A 17,769-nucleotide genomic window follows, 5' to 3' on the forward strand; every position below is an offset into this window, starting at 1 on the left:
TTCGCTCAGGCAAGTCTGACAGCGACTCGTTCATCACTTCATCAGTGGAAAATATAAAAATGTCTGTGGGGAAACAGGGATGATGTTACTGGATGCTTTCAGACATACACACACACAGCTCTGAATATGCACGGCACAACCTCGCACGGAAAGGCACGCCCTTGAAGATTCATCATGTCGCCACCCTGTCACCCTACACACACACACAACGCCCACTCTCCGGCGTCCCACAGAGGTAAGTTTTGAAAACTTATTTCAGATGAAACTGCAAAACATATACTGTACAGTACACAAACAAACCCTGGTAAACCTGAGCTGTGCGGTATCTGACCTGTCTCCATCTGCACAGACATACACATGGAAAGCAAACACGAGAGAGCCTGATAATTCCAGGAAGCCTATATTCCTCTTCAAAAAAGGAATGTTTCCAGATACTGCCTGTCTATGTATCTCGCTCTCTCTTACACACACTCTTCCCCTGCAGTGAGTTATTGACTTTGTATCAGTGTACGCTTCCCGAGTCCGCTCCTGCGGTGAGATATAAATAGACACAACTGGAGGAATGAGAATTTAATAATCAAAGATAATGGCTTTGTACATATTTATACTCCAGCGGCTTCTACTTCCTGTCAAGTTGTCTCCTTCATTCTCAAATCTTTCCCCACACCTCTATGTTCTCTTAACAGGATACAAGTTATCTCCATCTCTGTCTGCCGCTTTCTATCAGCAGTCTTCCCTCTATTGCTCTCTCCCTTCAGAAAATGACCTGTCAGGGCCTTGAGAGAGAAAAGGGAAGGCGTGGAAGACAGAATTCCATGTTCAGAGGAGGGCAGCAACCCTCATCAACATGTTCGTCAGTGCCTCAAACCCCTCCTTTTCATCCTTTGACTCCCTCCTTTCTTCTGCATTCACATCAACTCTCTCGTTTTCTCTCAGGCTGATGAATGGATGAAATGATCTAAGGTCTGGCCCTTATGGAGGGCTGGATATAATGTTCTCTGGTACGTTAGATCAACTGTTTGGCAATTTATATATATATATATATATATATATATATATATATATATATATATAGTTGCAAAAATGTTGAACTTTTAGTAAAAAGTTACTAAATAATTTTTTTTTTCAAAGTGTATAGGTTTAAGGCTATTTTTGATCAACAGGTAAGTAAATTGAACCAAAACTTTTAAAGACAAGTGATTTCCTGACAATTAAAAGTGTTATATAGCCCACTGAATCATACTCAGACTTAATGCTGGCAGCAGTGGAACCACTTGGGAGAGAACTGCCAGGTGACTTATTTCTTAGCATAAAAGAGGACAATGGTATAAGAGGAATACCAAATTATTGTTTTAAGTGTGAAAATATAGCAGAAGTAGCACCGACATTCAAAAACAATGGACTTGTGATAAAGCTCCTGAAATACTCAGGTCTTCATTTTAAGTTTTAATTTAGTGATGAGTTAATTTTTGTTTGAAAAAGAACAGGAGAAATAACATGCAAGTGTCTCAGATCCAGCAAAAGCTATGAACAGAGTGACACTTTATCTCAGAGTATGATGCAGCATGCAGAAGTGACATGCATGGTTGTTGTCACCACTAGAACTACCCACTGTAGTCAAAGCAAAATAAACTCATTTAACCTCTTCCAGGGCCCATATTTACAAAATAGAGACTTCTGGGAATCCATACTCTGGTCTCATGAGACCAATTCAATCATTTCGGATCTAACAGCATCCAAAATGTTCTGGTGTTGCTAGAGGAGGAGCACAGAGAGAAGTGCCTGGTACCCGCAGTGACGTTCAGTGGTAGTAAAGCTCTTCTATAGGGATGTATGAGAGCTGAAAGTGTGAGGGAGTTGTGCTTTATCAATGCTGGCAAGAATTCACACACTACTGTGTGATGTAATGCAAAAACCTGAAATAGAAGATGCTACCCTCCTCTCATTCCCTGCATTGTTGGGCATTTTTTCAGCATGACAATGAATATATTCATTCTCAATTAAATCTAGGGTGTACTCGTTTCTGCAATCCTTCATTTAAACAAAATAGGCTAATTTACTTATCTTACAGAAAATATTGGCATATATTTTGTTGTTTTTATTAAGTATATGTTTACTATGTTTCAATTTTGCCATCTTTCCATGAATTATATTAGTGATCATTAAGAAAATACATCTTTTATATTTATTCAGAGGGGGTGTACTCATTTATGCTGTGCACTGTATATATATAAATAGCACAACTTTTCTCAATAAATCACACAATTTGAGCTATCACTGCATACTTAGTACTGAGATTTGAACAAAGCCGCAACTCAACAACTAGCCGTAGTAAACATCACTAACAATTGCTAACGAAATGGTATGTGTGCATACGTTTTTTTTTCTTCTTTGCTTTCTGCACTGGTTGAAAGCTCTTGTTATCATGCACTTTTTGTACATATTTATTCAACATCTATTTAACATGCCAGGATTGTCTTGTAAAATAATGTGGGTCAGGTCAGCGGGGACATTTTGAAATGGGCTCCCGCAGGTGTAGGTTTGTTTGACTTTGTGAAAATATTGTGGTGCTGGGTCTTTTATAACAGCATGTGTGTGCTAACATCAGAGTAATGTAGGTCTTTGTGTGTGAGCATATGCACCCACACCCTAATGAACGCGTGCACACACAGGTGTTCTGCGGCATACCTCACTCATTCTTTGGGTCCTGGTGATGGCTGATCTTTGAACGGCTCTAAAGAGCAGCTTCGGCTTTGTGGAGTGACATAAAAAGTGGTACAATTGTCATACGTAATGTCTTTACCTTCCTACCTCACAATTCATGGCCCAAAGTCAACAGAGCAGAAAATAAATAAACCCTATATGCTTTTGAAGAGCATGAAAGAACAAACTCCTTTAGGTGGCCACATTAGTCACTAGAGTTGAGAGAAGGCAGTTTTATTGTGGAAGATGTGGGCGGCCGCTGCTAAACACATGGGCATGTCACTGACTTCTGCAATCTTTGCCCGTTGGTCCCAGCTGAATTGAGGTATAGACTGCAGGTACAGTATGGTGAAAGATACAGTGTGGCTGGAATGCAAGTTAATAAAACGCTTGAGCCCTGGGATCAGCCCAAGTTGGCAATCAAGCCAAAGCAGGTCCGGTGAGATTTCATAGAAGGCTTAATCTGAACATCTCCGCAGAGAGTACAGAGAAGAGCTTTTAAGTTTAAATCAGTTACAGGTCGGTAGGGATCTGCTCTACATGATAAGAACTTTATATGTATGGTAAAGACAAGAACTTTGAGACTGAAAACAAAAAGTGTGCAATTACATAAGGCATATATGTGCTAAAAATGCACAAAGCTAATGTTTTAAAAGCCAATTATAGGAAGTATTAAATCGACAGCAAGTATTTTATATATGGAAGTACTCAGAGAATTATCGCCCTTGTAGATTCAGCTGATGACTGAATGTGCTGTCAGCCAGGTCAGATTCATGACAGATACGCTGCCTCATCAAATTCACCTCAGCTATGTATATGAAAGGTCATCAACAGACTCAGGTAACCAACAAAAATCGTGCCTGAACCTCACATGGACTTTACCCAGGAAACCAAACACGGATTTCAAGAGTTGTTTGCTGACAAAAAACATATTTATGCAGCTGTGCTGAAGAGTCACCTAACCAGGGAAACTTATCCACAAATAACACCGCAACGATAAATATCCAATAATAACCTTTAGCTAAGCTATAAGATGAAATCTTGAATCTAAACCTACAATCCTGATTCCAAAACTGAGAGTATCTACAAGTAACTGAGTGTATTTACAAGTAACTGAACTGAAACTGACATTTAAACACAATACAGAATCAAAACCCAATTTCATCAACAATTGCGACCTAGAATGTAAATGCAAAATAAAAACCAAAATTTATCCAGTCAAACCCATTTCTAAACCTCAGTAAGTCTAAGCTTTCAATTGCGAATCTAATTCTGACAGAATCTAAACCAACAATTCAGATTATAAACCACTGAATTTAAATATACTATCCTACATCTAAACCAATTATCCAGACTGTTAATGAACTTAACAAGCGTTGTTGTACAACATCCCTAAATCACAATCTACGAACCTAAAGCTAAACTATGAGATGAAATCTTGAATCTAAATCTACAATCCTGATTCCAAAAATGACTGTTCACAATTAAATGTAAACACAAATTTGAACAACAACACAGAATTGAAACTCAATTTCATCTTCAATTATGACCTGGAATGTACATCCAAAATTCTGAATCAAAACCCAAATCTATCCAGGCAAACCAGTTTCTAAACCTCAGCAAGTCTCAGCTTTCCATTGTGAATCTAAATCAGATGGAAAAACCACTGAATTTAAATATACAATCCTAATTCTAAACCTATAATTCAGACTGTTAAGTGGACTTAACTTGTACAACAACCCTAAATGTCAACCTACAAACCTCTTTCTAATCCTTGCTCAAACTTCTAAGTTCAGTAAAACTTTCTCTGTGATAGTCAAAAGGCCTGGTCTCGTGCACGCAGCGGGCGGTCTGAAGCGCAGCAGTCAGCGCGTGCCGTGATGCATGAGAGCGAAGGTGGCAGCGTGGAAGATTTTATACACTACCCTGCGCACTGCTCTTCTCTGCATTACTGCCCTGACGCGCATGACGGATTTGCTTTAGAGTGCCGGGCAGTCTCTCTGTCTTCAGCTGCTCCACTGCGGCTGAGCCTCATCCATTTTCATGACCGGCAGAGCTGCTTTTAATCTCACTGTCTTCTCCGCATTGTCTCATACATATCAGGCACAGACTGGAGCGAGTCCCGGGCCAATGGGAAAAAATGCAGCTATGGGATTTGATTATTCTGAAAAAATAGTGTTAGCTGAATTTTATTTAAATTCTTTATCTGGGCTTTACCACTCTGTGTGTGCGTTCCTCTTATCTGTTTGTGTTATGTTGTGTTGAGTCATTCAGCCTTGACACAGATTTTTTCTTATCTAAGAGCTGCTGAGAGGGCAAGGTGAAGCCAACGGATGAAAGAGCAAATGACATTTTCTCAAACATGACTTTGTGGACTGAAGAAGTCAGTGGATTGTGCAAACTGTGTTCGGTCGAGTCTGTTGACTGTCAAGTAGAGAGAAAGATAAAGGCCAGGTCGCTATCTCAAAAGAACAATCTCTAGCCAGAGAAATGGTCCCTAATACTTATCGCACTGTAGTTTCCTTTCTGACTGGCAGTCTGGGTCTAGGAAACTAGGGAGAGTGTATGCCCAGTGCTTCACTGAGAGAAAATCTGACACTTGGCTCATTCTGTTTTGTTTATTTACATTAAAGACCAAATGGCTCAACAGCTCCAGATTTCTTTCATTTTTGGATAGGTTTCAACTGGTCAAGTTAGTAGACCAACTGGCCAGCCAGCTAAATACTAGCTTGGCCAGGCTGGGAAGCAAACCAGCTTAGGCAGGTGTTTTTTTTCCAGCATTTAACTGCATAAAATGGACATGTTAATCAATATTTTTGGTCCGTTTACTGGAAGACAAAGAATGCATATTTTTGACTTCTAGGAGTACAGTAGCATTCGTCAAAGCTAACACATGTATTAAAAGTCTGAAAAATTGGTTCTTTAAATGAAAAAAAGTTCTCTTGACATGCTTTATCCACTTTCTAGAAAATAATCCATATGCATCTTGCAACTCAACAGAGTGTTATCAGTGAGTACATGTGCAGAGAAAAGAGTTTACAATGTGTGTAACTGATCTTGTCAGCGAGTCCGGCTTCTTGACATGACCACAATAGAGTCTTCATGACATTTCTGTGCATTGTCCCTAGTTATAAAGGTTACAAACTGGAACGTCCTTGTCAAATAATGATCAAACACCTGACAGCAAAAAGGAAAGAAAGCGTTTTATTAGAACCACATCTAAATGGCTAGCTTGAAGGACTAAGAGTTTAATTAAACCTAAAAGACAAAATTAAGCCACATCAAGTCATTTTCTAATCCCCAAAACAATTGAAACGTCTAACTAAAGAACATGGTCCTCGCTCCGAGTCTCACACCACTGCATCCTCTTTCTAGAAAATGTCATAGGCATGCTTGACTGAGAGCGAGCCAAGCAGATGAAAACACTGTGGTCTCATCCCCTGGAAGCTCTTTTCCGACTATAATGTATATAATCTCCTCACTTTGTGTTGCTTGTGACATTTCCATTGAGAGAAACTACTAAAATACGGCTACTGCACTGCATCGCATTCTTGATTCAGCAGCCACTTTTAAATGTCATTCATCCAATCTCAAATTTACAGCCATTGATGGTGTGAATCAACAAAATTACTGTCAACAAAAACTGTGAACGAGAGAAAAACGTCTTGTTTTTTTTTCCATCGCACTTCCAGAGGCTGAGTTTGGCTTGATGTCGCGTTTTTTGCTTGCAAAGGAAATAATTATCAATTATAAGACTGATTTGGCTGACTCTCAGAGGAGGAAGAAGCAGGTTTAGAGTGTTTAAGTGATACTCTTAAGTATAGCAGCAGTGGTGTAATACTATCCAGCCTCCCATGCTGAGATACTCAATGCTCTTACTGCCTGATACTACAACAATGTCAGCAAAGTGCCCACACGCTGACCCCTGACTTTAACCCTCATTATAGATTCCCTACACCCTCCACTCCCTCTTTGCTCGCCCATCATCTCCCCTCTCGCTCCAGCTATCCATCACATTCTCTCTCCGAGAGCCCATCCTTGTTTTAATCTGAGCGCTAAACTGAGAAAGAGTCACACATCCTCACATGCACAAACACTCCCTGACTCCAGTGTGGCTGCTTTGTGGTTTTGAGCCGTGTACGCGTCATTACCACAGGCCTCTCTTCGAAAATGAGGCACAATTACAACAGCGATGCATCACAGCCTAGCCAACTAGTGCAGAACAATTCCATTTAAACCCAGCTTTTATTACGTCTCATTCACAAAGACCCCAGATCAGACCCACCTCGCAACTGCAAGCTTAATTACAGATCACATTCAATTACGTCGAGCCTGTTCATGTCATTGGTACTATTAAACACACTACGAATTTAAGAAAACCGAAACAGCAAATCTAAGACAGCAATCTAAATTAAGGTAAATTTCCTAAGGAATTTTAGGAGAATCAACAACTCATTGAACTATCTTGTCTTTGTTGTTTCTCCTAAAATTATTTAGGAGAAGCACCTGAAATAAACTCGATACTTTAATATAGCATAAGAGAGCAATCAAATAAACCTCTGAGTTCATGAAAACCACACTGACATTTTGCTGCAAATGCATTACCTACAGTTATACGTTTCTCCTTGCCTCTTTCAGTCACGACTTGCAGACACACATACACTCTAGTCTGGGTTTTAGTTTCTCCTGATGGTGCAGAACTGAAGCTTCAGCCTGCAGACAGATACAGCGTCGTCATCAGAGTGGATCCACGAGGGACCGCTGGCAGGCAGGTGCACGTCTCCTCACCTCCACCAGGGGAGCTTGGGAGTGGGCCAACCTTGTTCTCTGCTCTCGGTTATCAACACACTACTAAAAGCAGCAAAGTTAACCAAGGGATCAGACCCTGGATAATAGCAGAAAACTGGGACGTGGGAACATGGGGACAAGAGCATTGAACCTACAGCTTCAAGGACAACGTACTGCAGCCAAGAGTAGGCATTTCTGCTACACTGTATATCTTATAAAATCGACTAGGTTTCAAGAATCAAGTGAAAAGAGTTCACTCTAAGACTTTAGATATGGCTCCGGTCTCTTCATCAATCTAAGTCTAAGCAATTGTTCCTCCCGTTTTAGATTTTCCCAGGCAAAAAGTGTCCAATTGGACTAGCCAAATCGCTAAAGATCTCCTAAACTAAAATAACTTTTCTGTTTTATAGACTAGATGCTTCAAGTCAACATCAAAACGACAGGCTTGTCCCATTCTCACTAACTCTGAGCCCCAAAAACTCCTTCTCACCCAAGTCTCTGTTCCTACCCCTCCCTCCCCGAGCAGCATTAATCACCTCGGCCCTGAACAGAACCAACTGACTACAGTCTTTCAAGCCCAGGACAGCTTTGTAACAAACACAGCCTCTTCTGAATGCATCTCCACAGCCTTTTTTGTCTGCTTGGAGAGGGCTGTTCCTCAAACCCGGTTCCACCTTCCACCAGAACGGCCGGATTACCTCTCACAGACCAGTCGAATCAGGAGAGAGGAGGGTTACGGGGCAAACGATTCGCTGGGGTGATTCATGGGCTCTTCTAGAGAGACCTACACCCCTCTTTTCCTCCAAAAACGAAGTGCCATGCCTTCAACCGGCACCTAGCAACCGGCAGCTGGGGTGCAACAGAAATGGGGAAGAACAGTGAGTTTCTGAGATGAATTGGGCTAGACTAGCAGCCTCCATGGTAGATACAAAGACAAAAACAGGAGACAAACAGCAAGACAAGTGCAGAAGCTGGAAAGACAATGGCAGAAGCTGTAGCCTGACTGAGCCCCTCATCAGTCACTGTAACATCTACCGGCCTCATTCTCCTTAAAGAGCTCAAACAAAAACCCAAGCAAACACGGTTAAGTGCGAAACGGGCTTTCGGACAAAGACACTCTTGACACAGCTACTATAATATGTATGTGACTGTCTCAAAGACAAATCTGAACTGTTCACATCAAGAAAAAAACAAACAAATACAACCCACGCCAACTTCTAGTGCAGTCTGCCTTATCTAAACACAGCGTACACTACAATTAAGTATTAATTTTATTCTATTAAGATACAAGACTTAATGGTTAGACACACCAATCAAGTCATTTGTTTCACACCATTAACAATATCTTCATTAGTGATTAATTAAAAAGCTAACAAGTGCTCACTGTCCATTACTCATCTAGTTGCATGCATTACATGATTATACATCAGCGACTACCAAACGGAGAGAAGTGACTGGCTTCTAATCTCCTTTACGGTCTTGATGTTTACAACAGAACTGAGCACTTTAGGCAGCTTAGGGAATGCAGAGAAAAGACAAGAACAGACGTGGGGGGAAAAAACATGATGTTTCAAATATTACTTAAATCATATAAGCCTCTGAGTTTTACTGGAAATCATAATCCTTATGTAATATTTTAAAAAGCAGAACGGGCTAAGCAAGAGGGGTTAATGAACCCAAACACAGACATCTCAGAAGATGCAACTAATAACACCAGTTCTAAGATAGTATCCATACTGAAAGCTCTTTAGAATACAGTGCAGACTATTGTGGCTAGGTGTCACTGATTCAGTTAATTGTTTAATACCCTTGGACTGATGAAACATCTCATTCTGGATAATGTTTGCACATACATTTCTTTGCAAAAACAATCTAAATGATCAGTTTGTCATTCCCTATGGTTCTCATTTGGGGTCCACATGTGCATCTTTGCGCCACGCCTTGCGCATCCACTGGTGCTTTTCACAGCAGGTGTCACCGCACATTCTGAGACTACCGCGACTGTGGCATCTGCTGTGGACAACCACACTGCTTCAACGCTGGAGTTATAAATATGAACTACACCAGAAGTTTAACACATTTTATGACAAATCATACTAAACCAAGCATTCCTCCTTCCAAGTACAAATAATTCTCTTCTCCAAGAAACATATACGCAGCAACATAACATTCTTATTCGGACTAAAACTAAATTTACTTTGCCAAGCAATGCCAGAAAGACATTTCCAAAATAAAACCCCGCACTCTTACTGTATAATAAAAAAATTATATATATTTTTTTTGCTGTAAAATTCATTGCCGTATCCACAAAACAAAATAAATGAATAAAATAATAATAATAATGAAGGAATAATAATAATAATAATAATAATAATAATAATATATTCACTCCTTAAGAGTGAATATAAAGTTAAATTATGCATTTGGCAGGGTAGGCTAATACATGAATCGCAAACTCTCAGAAACTCAAAAAGCTCTTCTTCGAAGCAAAACCTTTCTGTTAGAACGCAGCATGAAAAGTAACTCACCATCCACTTGGTTAAAGTATACTAATCCACAGAGTAAAAGGTGTGTTAGAGGACTCATTCTGTCATAGTCCACATCCACTCCACACCTCAGTTCTCAAACACTGGACGAGTTTCTCCTCTTTTAGTATTTGAAGTATGTAGGAACTCTCAGCAGCCGCTCAGATCCAGCTGAAATTTCAGTTGAGTAATCGCTGGGCTCATGGTGGCTTTCTGGATGAGGAATGAGATCCACGCGCACCATGAGGATTGAACTAGTGTCTGTCAGCCCGTGAGTTTTACCATGCCTTATACCAGCTTTTGATTTCCGTCCTAACGGGACTACGAAACAGCAGAAGCGAATCAGAAACAGCAGCGAGCACGCGTAAAGACAGATGCAGATCTGTCCAAACGCGCGTGGAAACGTTGCGCGCTACGGTTCCTTCAAGAGCTTCTGAAGCACCTTACAGATCGCTTCCGCGATCCTCTCCGGTGTTTAAAGTGTAAATATGTTTTGTCGTTTCATTACACTCTTAACTCCGCGTTCAGAAAGCCGCTACAAAGTTCCGTGGCGCGCAGTTAAATCCAGCGTAAATCGGTCGGGGTGGTGCTGGCCCCGTGCGATCGCTCTCTGAGTCTACGCCAGAGTGAATGTGATCAGTCTTGGGAAGGGCGAGAGCTCGGCAGCGCTCCTACAGCTCCATAACTGACACCGCTGTGCGCACAGCTCCCGGGCCGAGCCAACACTGACGCTCATGCAAGAGGAAGAAACAGCGAGGGGGAGGTGTGGAGGAGGAGGAGGATGCTGTGGGCAGAGGTGGCTGGGGAGCGCTCAAAGCTTCTCTCCGATCTTGCCTCACAGCTTTCCATGGTGTTATCCAAAAAGTTGACCCAAAGCGCACCACATCAAACGTTAAAGACAGTAGGGCCACCAATAATATATAATAAGTATGCAATATATATAACAAAGTAAAATTAAACTGATAAAATACATTTTATATTATTAATAACAATAACAATAATAATAATCTTTACCAGTTTAATTTTAAACTTTGTTCCTTATGTAAATAGCCGCTAAATCTGGGAGATATATATAATGCACTATTTATATTATAATTTTGATTATATTTATGTTTCTTTTTAAAATGTTATTTAAATTATTATACAAACATAAAAAAAACAATAATTATAAAATATATTTATACAAGAGACATATATTCAATATAATAAAATATGAATATAATATTAAAATATTATATTAAACTGGAAAAAAACGGTATACTTTCAGATAGATAGATAGATAGATAGATAGATAGATAGATAGATAGATGTAATTTTGATGGGCAATATGTATGCCTATGGGCGTCGCTAGGCCCTTTTTAGGGGGGCTATAGCCTCTACTCTATTCAGTAGAGCCTCTACAATGAACAATGAACCGGAAGTCTCACCCATAGGCTTACTTCTGCGTTGAAGAAAAAGGTGGATAGCCTCTACTCTACTCAGTAGAGCCTCTACGCTAAAATATGGCGATTAGTTCCATAAACTGTACACCGGGGTTCCTCAAGTCTTGCCCTGGAGGGCCAATGTGCTGCAGAGTTTAGCTCCAACCCTGATCAAACTCACCAACCTGTGATTTTCTAATGATCCTGAAGACATTGATTAGTATGCTCAGGTGTCTTTGATTAGGGTTAGAGCTAAACTCTGCAGGAAAGTGGATCTCATGGGCCAGATTTGAGGATCCCTGCTGTACACAAATTCGTGGTCGCCTCAGTCCCCTTTAAACTTCATGTGAAAACGCAGGCAGACTTCGATCGACTCCTCTCTGTCTTTCAGCGCGTTCTTTTTCAATCCGCAGAGGCGCAGAGTGAGAAACAGAGGACAAGATGTGTGTTTATCGATAGATTGTTATAATATCTGCATCTGTGCAATTCTTTGTAATAAAGACAGTTTACAAAATATCATGGGGGTGCAATCGGTTCCCCAACTACTGTAGCCTAAGTTTTCGCTGCGTTCACCCCTCATCACACCACAGGTTTCCTCCAGTGAAAATGAAGCACAAATGAACGCATATACTTTATAAAACGATGTTGCCATTTTCATTTGAACCCTCATTGGGGGCTGAGCCCCCCTAAAATAGGGTGACCATACGTGCCATTTTCCCAGGACGCGTCTTGGCCAGGATTTCTATATTGCCTAAAATATCTAGGTTTTGGCGTATGGTCACCCTACCCTAAAATGAAAATCCTAGAATCGCCACTGTGTATGACATTGCTTTGCATTATTAAAAATAAATGCTGTTTTTCCCTTCACTTGATGTCATTTAGGCGCGTTCGGTTAAAGATTCTCTTTTTAAAATTAATTTGAGAGCGAGCGTCCGGCAGGGTGAATAAATGCTGAGAAATGTGCCGCAGCTCAACCGCACTGGAGCACGGGCATGTGCCTGCATCTTCATCCGAGCGTGGACGCACTGGCTGCCGCCTGGCTGCTTTAAGCCAGCTGCTTTGTGTGGACGAGTCTTTATCGCCCCCTAACGGTTACAGTGAAATACAAGGCCGAATCGAACAAAGACCTCTGAGCTTTCATGGTTCCAAATATAATACGCCAGAGAAAGGTAAGAAGTAATTGTCCAATAATTACCCTAAAAAATATATTTTAAACAAGCAACCCAAAGGAGGCGCAAAGTATAAAAAAAAATGATTCATGGGTTTTTTCCAATTTATTTCTAATCATTTAAGAACCTTTCACAATTATGAAAATTCACTCTTTGATATTTACAGTTACCGTTACTCTAGTAAAACCATGCTAAATTTTCTAAAAGGCAACTCTATTTACAACCAGTGTGCTTAGAAAATATTATTTTGTGCATCTTATTTAAATCTGCATTTACAAGAAGTAAAATCACAATTGTGACAGTCATAATTACATTTTTAAAAATTCATTAATTAATTCAATTTAATTTTACAGATAAGAGAAATTTACACTGGACCCTCCCCCCCCCCCAAAAAAAATTCTAGTTCTAGTTTAAAAGTGTGTCATTTAATTGAATTCAAGCATATCTGGAATAAAAGACACTTTGAATTCAGCGTGACACCTTGAATCAATAGCAGTCAAACCTGAGGCACTGGGGCCGATTAAAGCAGACCTGTAAAATCATCAAACAAGGCCTGACTCCTCAGAAGAGCGGTTGTTGGACTTGTGCAGGCAACGCAGGGGCCGGATTCCCTGCGCGAGCGGGACGCTGGAATCCCCCATTTTCAAACTGATTTTTGACATCAAAGCAAATAAAAGCCCTTCTGTGGAAATCATTTAAAAACAGACACTTAATATCTGTTCTTCTCTCATCCCCGTCTTTCAACTGCTCTCGCTCACACTCCAAACTCATGCTGCATTTCACACACACACACACACACACACACACACACACACACACACCTTTGCAGTGTCATCACAGTGCTTCTTTCTGAGGGCTCTCAGTAGGTACATAATGATAGCTTTGACTCGCTGAAGCATTTTCCACCTCTTCTGTTTGTTTGGGAGGCAACATGTTGGAGCTTGTGAGGTTTTTGATGCTGCAACATTTAGTTTGCGGTAAGTGCTGTCAACAAGCCAGATCCAGCGATCTTCTTGATAGTTTAATCCATGCGTGTGAGCCTCAAGATGAATGTGAATTCATTATTCCTTTGTCGGCCCAACCACTAGCAATGCAGGTAACTGCTTTAGCATGGGATGCCATTGAATCGCTCCTCTGATATGAGGTCACATTTCAATTGTATGAATGTACAGGGAACGGAAAGGCACAAAGTTGAAAACTCGGACACCCTGTTATGATAATGTGTCTTTCTAAGACTACTACTATTTGAACATATTTGTTGAGGAAAGCTGTGCTATTACTTTTCTATGTGATCAATTTTACTTGAAAGACAATAAAAATGTATAAAAGAAAGAAAAGAAAAGACATTTTGCTTCTCTTTTGCTTGCCAAGGCTGCATTTATTTGATCAAAAATACAGTAATATTTGTTTTACAAATATTGTAAAACATTATTACGTTTAAAAAAAGAATGATTTCGTAATAACTATTTCTTAACAAAAATGGAAATTATTATTTTTTTAATTCTGCTTGGATAGAGCACAGTAGAGGTGTGTATAGAGGGGAAAAATAATATTCCAGAGGTGCATTCTGTTGTGTGTATGTTCAGCAGTGTTTATGTGTAGTAAACCCATCTAAAATGTATAGTAGGGCCAAGTGGCGTCATATTGAAAATGCTATTCTACACATCCATAAACAATGCATGTCTCTGCTTTACGGCTAGATGAAAGAACTCAATTTCTCCCTCTGTATCTCAGTCTCTCTCTTGTTATATATCTCTATTCTAAATCTATCCACTGTATCCCCGTATCTGAAAGGTATAGCCCTGTCCCTGTAGGGTGCTAAATATTGGCTGAAAGTGGATTTATTTTAATTAAAAAGAGTAGATGTTTACCCAAGCCTGAGAGACACTTCAGAATCAGATGGTGGAGTGGGGGTGACCAAAGGAAGCGTATAACTGGAGAACCATATCATGCATTATACGTATAAGCATCACCTCTTTAATGAACACCAGTAAGCAAAATTAAATATTCTTATATGAATATGCTTCATAGCGACACATTAATGTCACTAATAAACTTACATTGAATCTAAAAACACATCAAATGCACTGTATCCTAAATTCTCCACAATTCTGCAGCTTTTCCCCCACAATTATTGAAGGAAGTGTGCTATAAAATGGTGAAATTCCATGTGGACCTACTCATGACTTTGTGTTTATATGGTTGAAAGCATTCACATTAATTCCTACCATTACCCAGCCAATCAAACCAAAGAGGCATAAAACAAAATGAAACGTATTACGCATTCACATTACATCAAATGTTGAAAATGCAAATTACCTCAACAAAGGCTTTCAAAAGAGCTTAAAAGCAGTAAAATAACAGCACGCTGTCAATCGCGAGAAATAACCCGAGATTAACATTCATATGCACTGTAAAAAGTGATTTTTGAGAGAGGTAAATGTAATTATGTAAATCGTATAAAATGTACTTGATTATTGTAGTCAGCCAAGGAATTATCAAGTAATGGGTAAATTATACACGTACTACCTATTTGTTAAAAGTAAAAACTGTTACATAGAAAAATAGGGTAAAATACACCCAGAACCGAGTCCTGTACTGCAAATCGCGTATGCGCCAAACCGCGCATCTGACTAAGCGGGACGGGTAACTTCACGGCCATCTTCCTCTTGCTGCCAGCCGCCATCGAATTCATGGAATTCATCTGCGAAAAGGAAGGTAAGCTATTTGCACAGGCCTATTGACGCTCTGCGACATGCTGCAGTGGCAACGGCAGTGATTTCCATGGCAAAAGTTTGTGTTAAGATGCTGCCAGACGTGGTTCGGCCGCCTAAAAATATCTGTCTGTAAGTGTTGTGTTGTATTAAGGTGTTACTTTACATTAGATACTCACAGAAAGCACTTTAAGTTGTTTTGTGTCTAAAAAATGTGGATAAAAGTAAGACGTTAATAGCGCTAGCTTCCCTATGGGTTTTTCAATGCAAATTAGCGCAGTGCAAATCGTTATTTTTATGCGTTTTCCGGTTTGTAGTTTAGCCCAAACAAATTATTTGGTATATGTGAGGTATCCCTCACATATTTGTCTTCCCAGGTACATGTCTGATCTTTTCTCTCGTGTAATATCTTAGTGTTTACTTTGTATGTAGACCCTCACTAATGTTTGCCCTCTCTTCAGGTACTCTCATTTGTCCTTCTCAAGCCAAGACTCACTGATAGACCACCCTGTTGTTACCAGTTCTGGAGATAACTGACCCACCCAGTGTATCCTGTACATTGACTGACTTAAGGTATGCAAGTTTTCTAAATAAAAGAAATCACATTGACCTTAAAGGGGTAGTTACCTTAATCAAAGGCCTCAGTTATGGAAAAATGAACTGGAAATGCAAGTTGTGTAACTTCACAACAGCAAAAAGATCAGACCTGTTGAAGCACAGCAGACTAATACATGGGCATTTTGGTCGAGACCACTCCATACCCTGTCTCTATGAGGATTGTCCTTGCACCCTCAGGACATGGGGTGCATTAAGGACACATTTGTCAAGGCATCATTCCCAGGCAACCAAGCCAGGCAACATCCTTTCGTTCACGTGCATAGTCTGTAACTCATGCTCTTTTGACAACGAAAAACAGTATTTTATACATATTGGCAGCCGTTTGAAACTGTGCCTTGTGTTTTTGAGGGTTGTGATTACAAGACCAACATATATACAACGTTTCACAGCCACAAGAGTAGAAAACACAACCCACATTCATTGGAAGATTTCAAGACCACTGTTCTTCATCAACACCAAAACAAGACGGATGAAGACAGTGACTTTGTTCAGGATGAAAATGACTGTGGCTCTGTCTTTGAGGAGAAGGATGACTTGCAAAAAGTCATTACTAAGAGAGTGGGGTTGCTTCTCCTGAAAATGGAAAGCATTTTTAATGTCTCCAATACATGCTTAGATGAACTAGTAGAGGAACTTCATTTCCTTACAGCATCTGCATCTGGTCATGTTATTAAAGACATTATACGGAGCACTTTGAGAAAACATGGCTGTACTTTTGAAGATTCATTGTCTGACATAAAGTGAATAAGGAGCTGGTGATGCTGTTTGTGGGGTTGTTTAGATCTTAAGAGATTTCATGTCTTTTATTTCAGTTGAGTTCTTGTTTACTTCTTGCTGACAAATGGGTAAAACCTAGTAGTTTGAAGGATAGCATCTGATCCTTCAATATAGTTTAATGATCTTGGTGTAAAGACCAAGAAAACATAATGATTCTTGGTCTAAATATGCCTGACAAGAATTATTTTTATTATTTTATTATTTTTTTGTTATATGAACTACTGTTACACTGAATTACATTTTAGTGGGTGTCTTCTGTAAATCATTGTAAAAATGTATTTAGTCATTATTTTTTGCTCAGGAAAAATAAAATAAAAGTAAAGCAGTATAACTTTTATTGTTTTGATGCTTAAAGGGGTCATATGATGCTCTTGGTGCATAAAGAAGATCTATAAAGTTGCAAAGACTAAAGTCTCAAATCAAAAGAGATATTCTTTATAAAAGTTAAGAGTCTACCTAAAATGGCTCGTTCTAACATGCCCCCACATGTCTACGTCATGATGTGGGAAGATTTGCATAACGCCGCCCAAATGTTCACGCAAAGAAAGAAGGCGTAACTTTTATTCTCGCTGTAGTATTGTTGTTGCTGCCATGTCATGAAGGCACTGTGTGTTTCGTTGTGAAAGCGAAACTACTTTGTTTGGCCTTCCAAAAGAGGACACGACTAGAAATCAGTGGTTAAGTTGTATTTACAACACTGTTCCAGAACAGTTCAACCCAAATATTCCAATGTATCCAGTGCATTTTATGGAGGACTGTTTACTGATCCTGGTAGAGTAGACTACAATGCTGGCTGTTCTGACTCACAGACTGTAAGTAAGTTTTTTATATTTAAAGAATTTGCCACTGACGATTCAAACGCGAGTTTTGAGCAATGTAGAGTAGCGTTTGTAGTTTGGGTGTAAAAAAAGTCATTATAATCAGTAATTATGTCCCCACTGGATGCAACAAATTCCTAGTTTATAATGGGTTTTAATGTTTTAATGTTCGGCTGGACAGGGCATCACAGTATGGTAAGGGGCGTAACATTTCCGTCACACGCTTGAGGTATTCG

The 17,769-nt window shown here is 39.8% G+C and overlaps 1 protein-coding gene and 1 long non-coding RNA gene across 2 annotated transcripts in view; one reads left to right on the forward strand and one right to left on the reverse strand.

Moving 5' to 3' along the window:
• LOC107559184 (roundabout homolog 2-like) overlaps positions 1–10,748 on the reverse strand; it is a 187,103-nt gene extending 176,355 nt beyond the window's left edge. Inside the window, 1 exon segment of the mRNA XM_016242940.1 lies at positions 10,020–10,748. Within this exon segment, the coding sequence (XP_016098426.1) occupies positions 10,020–10,077 (58 nt within the window). The 5' untranslated portion in view covers positions 10,078–10,748.
• Positions 10,749–15,251: 4,503 nt separating this feature from the next.
• Positions 15,252–17,769, forward strand: part of LOC107559194 (uncharacterized) — a 5,694-nt gene continuing 3,176 nt past the window's right edge. The window contains exons 1-2 of the long non-coding RNA XR_001605575.1: positions 15,252–15,324; positions 15,782–15,893. This is a non-coding gene — a long non-coding RNA (uncharacterized lncRNA). The remainder of the gene's footprint in view (positions 15,325–15,781; positions 15,894–17,769) is intronic.

This window comes from Sinocyclocheilus grahami, unplaced genomic scaffold, assembly GCF_001515645.1.
Source record: "Sinocyclocheilus grahami isolate Dianchi unplaced genomic scaffold, SAMN03320097.WGS_v1.1 scaffold677.1, whole genome shotgun sequence".
NCBI classification, from domain to species: domain Eukaryota; kingdom Metazoa; phylum Chordata; class Actinopteri; order Cypriniformes; family Cyprinidae; genus Sinocyclocheilus; species Sinocyclocheilus grahami.